General features: G+C 44.7%; 1 protein-coding gene across 11 annotated transcripts in view; it reads right to left on the bottom strand.

Annotated features, from left to right (window-relative positions):
• Positions 1-419: 419 nt before the first annotated feature.
• Positions 420-10,402, bottom strand: part of LOC117471169 (transducin-like enhancer protein 3-B) — a 29,718-nt gene continuing 19,735 nt past the window's right edge. For all 11 annotated transcript variants that reach the window (XM_034115975.1, XM_034115982.1, XM_034115976.1 and 8 more), the window contains 12 exons: positions 9,383-9,505; positions 8,714-8,764; positions 8,143-8,298; positions 7,134-7,269; positions 6,490-6,656; positions 5,828-5,904; positions 5,485-5,734; positions 4,509-4,756; positions 4,202-4,349; positions 3,940-4,090; positions 2,489-2,565; positions 420-1,862 (listed from right to left, as the gene is read on the bottom strand). In XM_034115975.1, the coding sequence (XP_033971866.1) occupies positions 1,755-1,862; positions 2,489-2,565; positions 3,940-4,090; positions 4,202-4,349; positions 4,509-4,756; positions 5,485-5,734; positions 5,828-5,904; positions 6,490-6,656; positions 7,134-7,269; positions 8,143-8,298; positions 8,714-8,764; positions 9,383-9,505 (1,692 nt within the window). In that variant the 3' untranslated portion in view covers positions 420-1,754. The remainder of the gene's footprint in view (positions 1,863-2,488; positions 2,566-3,939; positions 4,091-4,201; positions 4,350-4,508; positions 4,757-5,484; positions 5,735-5,827; positions 5,905-6,489; positions 6,657-7,133; positions 7,270-8,142; positions 8,299-8,713; positions 8,765-9,382; positions 9,506-10,402) is intronic.

Below are 10,402 nucleotides of genomic sequence, written 5' to 3'. Positions count from 1 at the left end.
TTAAATAAAACGATGTTATGTAAATGGTAAGTCGCCGATGGATACCCATAACACAACTATGGTGATTTTAAAAAGGGTTAATCCTTCTCAAAAAGCTGAACTGATTAGGGGATGAAGAGGGCGAAGTACACCTACCTACACCTTTATGAGAAATTCACAAGATATAGAAATAGGACAAAAATAATGAAGTCATCACAATTTGGAAGGAAATGAAAGTAAAGTGCAATTAGACTTGTAGGCGGAGGCATACAACTGTGAGTCTGTTTAGTTTATGACTAACTATATCTCGATGTATTTTTATGACATGCTATACAACAACTTTTTGTTGAACGAAAAACATGTCTGGGCTTGAATAGTTACTGCCATTCTCATACGTGTACTGTAGAAAAACACATCAGGTCAATCACAATGAAACGGGCCATTCTACAAAAACTGTTTTATTGATTTATTAACAACTGTACATTTATTTTCAGTGCTGACAGCATTTGCTACATACTTTGGTGTGATTTAGAGGGACCTTTGCTTTCTCGCCCCTTTTTATTTACTCGTGGGAAATGCCGACAGTATCAGGAGCACAGTGTACAAACCAGAATTATTCACTGTTGTCTTAACAACATAGGAGACATTTGATTTCTCATTTCTGTTTACATTTAAGTGCCGTTCTCGATGTCCTCATGAGCATTTACGTGTCCCGCCGCAAACCAAACATATTCCAGGATTATTGATAAGATACAGAGGGCAGGAGGATTCCAAAAGCGCAGATTTGACTGTCTGAATTGAGTCTGTAAGCCATGAAAACAATGGTGCAATTCAACATCCATGTTACGTCAAGTTAGCAAAAAGCACATTTTCTTCCAGTTTGCGCCTGCTGCAGTGCATCAGCTGCCAACTGAGGTCCAAGGGTTAGGCTAAACACTAAACGTTCCCTATCTCCCTTAATCTAACAACGTAAAACAAACAGGGAGAAGATAGCACAGACAGAGCAGTACACTTTAAAAAATGTCTTTATATTTATATATATATATATTTATTTATATATATATATATAAATAAATATTTATATATATAATAATATATAAATGAATTAAATTTACATCCATCGCTTCTCCTGAATCCGTCCCGCTGTGGTCCAAACCAGCCGAGGCTCTCCACACTTTCATCTTCCGGTAAGAGCACTGTGACAAAAGGCCATTTTTAAATCTCCACAAAATGTCCGACATACAAGTGTCATGCTCCTCTGTTCGATTTCTGAAAAGGTCAGCCCGCAGAATGTGCTTTAAGAAAATCAAAGAGTAAAATTGTTAAAAAGTTCTAATCTATTTTCTGCTGTCCGACTCATATCACTGCATAAGAGTGGGCCGAAAAAAAAAAATCATCACAAGTACACCCAGGACATGAAAATATATATATATTTATAATATATATAAAATGTCTTTTATTTAATCGGATATGTACACTTTTCACAAGACGTCGAGGAACAAGGTTCTCAGAAATGAAGCGCTGCTCCATCGGGATACACCCAAATATTCTCAAAGTAAAACAGGAAATAAATCCCAAAAATATTTAACCCCCCCCCCAAAAATTAACCCTCCAAAAAAAGGGAAAAAAAAAGTCTTTCCAGCACAAACATTCTTCGGTCAACTACGCCGCCGATCTCCTGCAGATCCCGGCGCGTTGTAATCCACAGACGGAGGGTCGGGGGGGAATTAAAGTCGTTGGATCAGAAGTGCTGAGGCAGAGGGGAGCCCCCTCCTCTAATAGATGACCTCGTACACGGTGGCCTTCTTGTCCCCGGACCCCGTCACGATGTATTTGTCGTCTGCAGAGATGTCGCAGCTCAGGACGGAGGACGACTCCTTAGACTGGGGGGGGAAGGAACTCAGGTTAGGAGAGGACAAGTCTTCTTCCTGTCACTAGTTCAATGAAGGATGCTTGATTTAAACTGAATGAATACGGGTGGACAGGTATGTGACTTTCTCTAATTCTCTGTAGTTACTGTTGAATAAGCTTGAACACTGGCCGGCCAGTTAGATGCTATAGTCTCAGAACACATGCAGCTGATTCCTGCTGACGTATGTAGCTCCATCTTTCTGAAGCATTATAAACTTCCAGTAGGTAACAACCAAACTGTAACTTGCTTGAAATGTAATTTAGGATTAAAGATTATGAAATATGCTCCGCAGGGATCAACAACCTCCCTATTTTTGCTTTATATTCATTTAAACGATTGGATTGTTAAAAAAAGATAATTGACTAATGATCTGAGAAGACCCAACAAGTACTTATACTCATCAAAAGCATTCTAAAATGACATGTTTTAGTTTGACACAAAATATATCATGTCTGAAATATCTGCTAAACAATATAAGCATCTTTGTGAGCTTCCATTGTGTGCAAAAGAACAGACGCTGTTCTGTAAAATCTCGTCCGTGTCTTAACCTAGGATCGTGTTATACCTTTTTCAATGAATTGTGTTTATGTTCGTTACCTGGAATATGCTGGCACCATAAGGAGTCCTCCATGCATTCAGCAGATTGTCCTTCCCCGTGCTCACAAACCATTTACCTGCAGACACAGAACACACGTCTTCAGAGATGATTCACAACATACTCCAGCTAACATTCTGTAATAACCTGATCAATGGTCATAAAAACCTTATTGGGGAAATGCTATTACATTAAGAATGGTAAAATGCCCATGATGAAGAAGACCCACATCGTTTCCACTCTGATAATTATTTAAATCAGTCTCTGATTAATTGCCACACTGACTAGTTGGTAATGATTTAATTAGTGGCAGCGAGAGCTGTGAAGCAGGGAGTCGTGTTTGAATGAACCAGTTCTGCGGGGGCAGCGATACGAGACGCTGCTGTGGGGGGTCTGCTGAGGAGGAATGATTACTGACATTTCGGTGGGGAGAAAAAAAGTGAGGCGATAGTGAAACCTCATTTGTCTGAGCCTCAAACTTAACACCAGCTGCTCTGCCCAGCAGGCACAATGATCTCACGGAAAAGCAGTGACAATTTTAATGAGCATATTTAAAAAAAGAAAAATGGCTTCCTTCTTATTACATGCATTTTACAAGCCTTTGTTATTTGCGTTTACACCGTACAGAGGAAGCAAGTGTGCATCTGATTTCTAACTAATACTCACAGATGTCCAGAAATAAAAGAGCATGTTAATCACACCCTGCCAGTGACTAAGTAACAGTCACTGGGTGCTAAACATTTCAACATCTACAGAAACTGTCACTTCCTCTTTTGTTGATGCAGAGGAGTTGTCTGTAGCTCAGACCACAGTAGCCCTCTGCAGGAATCAGACACGGCTCAGGGGCTGCTTTCTAGCAGAGTGCCTGTCAACATAGTTTTGGCAAGACGAGAGTAGGAGAATTGGAGAAATCCACGTTCACCACATTTAACAGCCGGGCAGCTGCTAGGACTTTTAGTCTGGAGTCAAATGTTTCACTAGCCACCCACCATCTATTCATGTAACTGTGAAAGTGATGTTTCAGAGACTTTTGTCATTCTGTTGTCCAATGCCAAGTCAAGTCATTATATATTTTTTATTTTATCCCTAACATTCACAATCTAATGTAGTTATTCTAGAAAACACAAAAATGTGCTTCAACATTGCTACATACAGCAAACTGTGTATAATGGGTGTAACTGGGAATGCTTTCCTTCAGTCATAACTAGTTTGGAAGATCGTGGTTCTCTCATGCCAAATACAGCAACAATTTTGAAAATGAGCGTTGTCACGAAGTGTCAAATGTTGCCATAATATGGCCATGATAAACAAATCCACCCTCTGACAACCATGATTATCAACATCCACTTTAACAGGAGTGAGAGTTGCTCAAACAAAAATTTCAATAAAAATGTAAGTCTCCATGTCCTTGCTATTAAATGCCTACATCGGCTGTTATGCGCCTGGTTCTTACCACAGTAGGCGAACTTCAGCGAGAGGACGCAGCTCTCGTGCAGGTGCAGCTGGTACTTGTCGGGCTTGGTGTGGTGCAGCACCTCCACGTTGCTGCTCTCCATGCCCACAGCCAGCCACTCTCCGGTGGGACAGTAGCCCAGCGAGAAGATCTGTAACGAGGACACAACAGCACGGTGGGATCAGAGGCTGTCAGCAACAAGGACCCCCTAACAGGCACACTCGATGCATTCATCCGCAACAGTTCTTCTTGTTTTCTCTACCTGTGAGGTGAAGTCGTGCTGCTGGAGCTGTCGCCCCTCCCTCAGATCCCAGGAGCGCACGGTGTTGTCGAGCCCTCCGGTCCACAGCTTGGTCCCATCGTGGGAGATGTCGATACAGCTGGCTCCATCGGTGTGGCCCTGGAACTGCCTGGAACCCACAGGACAAAACACATTCATTGAGGACAAAGTCTTAGCAACTGTTACAGTAAGGCAGTCTCGCCATCATGGCCACTATTGTATTCTATAAAGCTATGAGCTGTGTATTTAAAAAATGCCTGGAGATGTGCATATTGGTAAAAACACCGACCTGACGAGGGTCTGGTTGTGGAGGTCCCACACGGCGATGTTTCCATCCGAGCAGCAGGAGAAGCACACCTTGGCGTCGGGGCTGATGGCCAGAGCGTAGCAGGCCGGGGCGGAGGAAGTGAGCTCGGCCTTGATGCGGGGCGTCGGTGAGGCGAGGTCCCAGATGGTCAGCGTGCTGGCCTCCCCCCCCACTATCAAGGTGCGGCCGTCAGGCAACAGCTTGCAGGAGCGGATGTAATTGTCCCTGTTCTGGAAGAGAAACAAGTATGGTCACAATCAGTGCTGCTCTGGGCTGAGAAAAAGTCAACTAAAATACTGCTGAGCTGAGCAATAAGAGATTAGCAGCATACATCAAGACCTTCTCTACTTAACCCCAAGAGGAGCTGTTCTCTGACAGGTGGAGTTTTCAGGCCGTCTCTTTTTGTGTTATAGTGAAGATGTGGCTGTCAGCTTTAACAAGAGGTGTAGGGCTGCAGCTGCTGGCCGGGCTCCAAGGGAGCAAGAAGACGATCAATAGATGTGGAGGCTCTTGGTCGAATTAAAAACAGCACCCCGATGGCTTTATAAAACCCAATCGCACTCTGGACTCACCTTAAGGGTGTTGGAGGCCATTTGAGTTGAGCAGCATGAAGCCACAGTATCAAAATGAGAAATGGGAGGCAGTTGGGAGGAAGTAATGAGCTGGGTAATGGCAGACAGGGTCGGCCAATCAGAACATCATTACTCAGCAGGCTTTTTTTTCCCTCACCAAAAGATTATTTCAGCGAAGCAGCGAGACACTTTGCTGAATTATTCACACCCGTCTGTAGGGATCTGAGGGAAAGCTACGGTGGGATGTGGAGTCAGGCTACATTGATGCTCGGGAAAATCTTAATGAAGGAGGCTGATCGCAGTGACCTCATGAAACATGAATCACCCGCAGTAATAACTCGCATCTGAAACTCATGAACAAACACATCTACAGAAGGACTAGTTACCAGGCAGTCGAGCTGGGACACTGGGCTCTTGCTCCCTGGTTGGCTGATGTCCCAGATCTTGACGCAGCCCTTGCCGCCGGTGTAGACGTGGCGGGTGGGGTTGCTGATGGTGACGGCGCACACCACCTCCCCGTGGCTCAGGGTATTGATCTGGCGAGCGTGGCGAGGGATCCCCGGGCCTATCAGCGCGTCTGGAGGGAAGGGCACAGGCTGCATCTGACCATCTGCGCTAACGTGAAAAGAATAAGCTCTGCGGGGGACAGAGGGAGGAACAGATTGTCAGTTTAGCTATCAACAATATGCTGTCTGTTATAGAGTTGAATCCATAACTGCAAATACTCACGGTTTTCCTCCGGAGATGGACGTGAGGCTGGCTGGCAGGCCTGGAGCTCTCAAGTGAGAATGAGGGTCAAACCCCGCCTGCATGAGGAAGAATAGAGTTAACAAGAAGCTGATAACCAGAAAAGATCATTTAGACTAAGCTAATATTCTAATTAAAAACGAGGCCTAGCTGTATGTGCCAACGCCCTGAGGAACTCTCCATCGTTTCCAGGCAAATCCCTTGAAGAAGGCGCAGATTCAGCTTCATTGCATACAGAGCAGCTTTACACAAGGCTACAACATCCCACTTGCTAATGCTAATGAAAGCCTGGGAGATTTTCAAACACGGAGTTGCATTTCGAAGGCGAGCCTTTTTTTAAAGCCTTTAGAATGCTAACTAGCTAACATCAAAGTAAAGGAACTCGGCTGTCTTTGTACTTTCTCATTATGTACACACAACAAGCCAGCCAAGCAGAAACATTCACAATGAGTTATGGAAATACGGGACGAATGCTTAAGTTTCTCAAAGTCATTTTGCAAACAGATTCTACAACCTACAGCCGGGGAGGATCATTCATACGGGCGCTGGTGAGGGCGTGTTGTGTCAAACTGATGGAATATATGAATGAATATATGTAAAGAAAGGAGCTTTGTTCAGTGGGTTGTGAGCTTTAATATTCTTACAATTGGTGAGCGTCCATAGGCGGCAGCAGCTGCAGCACTCATCTGCGGAGAGATGAGACCTGGGTAGACCGGGCTGGTCAGGGATCCGTTCATCTCGTGATGACCCATCATCGCAAAGGGGGAGGCGTAGGAGCCGATGGAGAGAGGGGTACGCAGGGCGGGGGCCGCTAGAGAAGGGAGGAGAGCATTTTAATTGATTTATAAAACTGCAGAAGGGAGAAATAATAAGTCAAATGTAACTGTGATTCATTAGAGAATGCAATATGATTGAAAACTTCCATCAAAACCATCCAAAAAAAAGTGCATAAGAAAACAAGTATTTGAATTAACTTTCATTCTAAAGCTTATTTTAATAGCAGTTAACCTGCACATTATTTTCTTGATCATTGTCTGGTCCATAAAATGTTACAAGACAATCACCAATTTAACATCAATTAAAATGCTTGTTTTGTCCTACTGGCACTCAAAAACTAAACAAATCAGCTTATTATCACATAAAAACAATTAAAGCACATGGTGTGAATCTTTGGAGAAGCCCAATTTCATTTAAGTCCCTTTTCAATAAAAAAACAGCAGAACAGCTTATCGTTTGTCATTGAATGAATAACGTCTAAAGAAGTGTGACAGTGCAGGTGTTCACATACCTAGTGCCTCCATGCCGGGGGGTTTGCCCATCGTTAGGGGCCGCAGTCCTGGAGTGGTGCTGGTTCCCGGCGTTGGCACCTCGTTCCTGGGTGTGGGTGTGTTGGACTTCAGGCTCGGTGTGGACGACTTGTCATTCTAAAAAAAAAAAAAAAATCCTTAGTTTTTATCAGCTTTCACGAAGCTGTAAGTTCACGTACTCTCAGTCACAGAGACATGAAACATTGTAGAGTCACAAATACCCTCACTAACGGAGAAATCCAGAGCGACAATCTGAGTGGACGGCTCAAGGTAATCCAATCTAGCACTGACACTTCATTACAGCCGCTGTGTGTGTGTGTGCGTCTGTATTAGCGTATGTGTGTTTGTGTGCGCATGGTGGGAGGGGCATAAACATTTGCTTAGAAGTCAAGCTTGTTAAGAGCAGCTAGATAAGCAAGATGCTGGCCTGAACCCTCCCCTCATAATGAATCCGTCTCTCTCTTCCTCTGCAGGCGGAGTTAAAAGCAGTGCAGGGTTTAGCCTGGTGACACACACTAATGAGGGGCTGAGAGAAGCTGTGTGTCCTGGGAGTCATGGGAGGTAGAGGGTAGTGATGTGGACTATGAATCTGCCCTAATCTTGGGTGAAAGGGTTTATCTAAAAACCGATGCACGAGGATTGTTTTAGCCTGGTTAGCGAGAGCTGGATGAGAAGATGAGACTGAGCAAAAGAAAAAGATGGAGACAGCAGTTCCCTCACCGCCCTGTCGCGGGGTTATTTACAGCCTCGGGCCAGGGAAGAAATGACCATTTATTGGGTAAGCCATAAAGGAGATTGAGAGGAGTGAGCCACAGGGTTTGATTTCCTGAGAGTGCATCTCTGCCTTCTTCAAGCCCCTAAGCCTCCTGCGCATTAGTCCTTCACACAGACACCCACTTCACTTGACAAATGCCCTTTAGTCTGTCACTTCACCCTCCACTGTAACCGCCTTATTTCATCTCCTCCCCGGTCGTTCAGTGTGTCACTCACATGGGCGTGGTCCTTAGCTTTGGAGGACGGCGTGCTGCCCGAGGAGGCCACGGAGGCGGGGCTGTTGGGGGCAGCATCCTTCTTCAGGACGCGTGATTTATCCAGGCCGTTCTCCGGAGGAGAGTGAGCGGGACTGGCTCGAGGGGTGGCCGGATCCTACGGAGTCAAACGACACAGAGAGCGAGACTGAGCAAACAGAGCGGAGGAAAGGCATGTACATGTAGGTCAAACAAACCGGGGCCTCGTGTGCAAACACAGATAAATATACTTGTGCATGCTCGTACTCTCCCTCACACACACAGACTCAGATGCGCACACTTTTCATTCACCTGTCACTCCCTTTTCTCTTTGTATTCTTTGTATTACGGTCTGCATGACTGGCAAAAGACATACAGCAACTAAGCTCACACTCATCTCACACACAACCAATATTATGACAGACTTCTTGGCAACGCTTTGGAAGGTGTTGAAGCCTCTACAGAGGAATGACAAAAGAGCGCTGTGTTTGGTTTCTTTGCAGCGTTCACAATGAGGAATGTGGCGGAGCAGCTCTGTTCAAACGCAGTCTCACCTCGTTGGAAACATCCACCACCAAGTCGTCACTTTTGTCTCCGTCACTGTCCTGAAAGCAAAGAGAGACAGGCTTCACGTTACTGGCAGAGCATCAACAGAACAGAACACAGTGCAAAATACACCAGTACATTAGATCAACATCAAATACCAGATTTATGAACTTTGTAACCCGTTTAAAGGGTCTGTTTGTTATTTCCTGGAAATAACTATCTTTTGCTGTAATTGTAGTAAAAATGGAAACAGTTCTGAGGCTGTTGTGCAAGTTAGTTGTTGGTATGCCGAGAACATCGGTACATTTGAACTCAATCAAATTCATAATATAACACTGTGTTCTTCACATTTATTGAATAGTAAACTTACCTGAAGACATAGTGTAAATATTCAGCTGTTGGCACAGATTAAGACTCAATAATGCAGTAGCTGAGCATTTGATACAAATTAACTGATTGGAAGTATACAACCAAAAGAATGGTGCTTATGTTATAAAATACCAGGTGGTAAACTGGATACAAATGAATGTACCTGCCATATTTAGGATTGCTTTTATTACCTCCTGTAAAATCTTTCGAGAGTAGCCTTATATAATGCTGAGGTGATACAAATGAAAACACAGGCTCAGGGACCCGCCCTCAGCTAACACAAACACAATGTAGACAGAAACACTCACATATCGGCTCATGCTGTCCTTGTCGTCCACTTTGCGTTTCTTGGAGTCCAGGCTGTAATCTGAAGAGCCGCGGTGCTTCTCGCTTGCTGCCCGCAGGCTGTCTGACGGCGACACCGAGTTATTCTGCCAACAAAAACAACAACATGCAGCCACATCAGTACCCTCTGGGTGTGCTTCACTTCATGAGTCGTACAATCCTAAAAATACTGTCAATATGCCTCTTATAAACATGACTTTATTTGGAATCATGCAGAACGGTTGCTTCACCTAACTTGACATGATATGGAGTAACTAACAGCATGACTCTTAAATACCATTTGGTACAAGATGTCAGAGAGTAAAGAAGAGCAAGCATGTGCACCTCACTCAAGTGATGATTTTGGGATTAAATGCAGCATGTGAAACCAGAAACAACTAAATGGTGCGTTTAAGTCAAGACAAGGCTCCGGAGCCTGTCAGAGCTGCGACAATATTGACTGGAAAGCTAAAACACACAATGCTACTGGACAGAGCTGGACAGATTTGGGATCTAAGGGGCAGACGAGGATTCTGGGACAGCTCAGCCCTGCTGCTGCTGCCAAGGCAATGAAGCAAGAAAGAAACAGACGAGGCAGCTGAGCAAACCCACCTCTGGAAGACAAAAGCAAGAAGGAGCAAGCAAGGTGATGCTTAGGAGAGATTGAGGAGAGAGGAGAATGTGAGGGAGGAGGACACACACACACACACACACACACACACACACACACACACACACACACACACACACACACACACACACACACACACACACACACACACACACACACACACACACACACACACACACACACACACACACACACACACACACACACACACACACACACACACACACACACACACACACACACACACACACACACACACACACACACACACACACACACACACACACACACACACACACACACACACACACACACACACACACACACACACACACACACACACACACACACACACACACACACACACACACAC

The sequence above is a fragment of the Trematomus bernacchii genome, unplaced genomic scaffold (assembly GCF_902827165.1).
Source record: "Trematomus bernacchii unplaced genomic scaffold, fTreBer1.1, whole genome shotgun sequence".
NCBI classification, from domain to species: Eukaryota; Metazoa; Chordata; class Actinopteri; order Perciformes; family Nototheniidae; genus Trematomus; species Trematomus bernacchii.
Note: the sequence above shows the minus strand (reverse complement) of the source record. Positions and strands in the feature narration are given on the sequence as shown.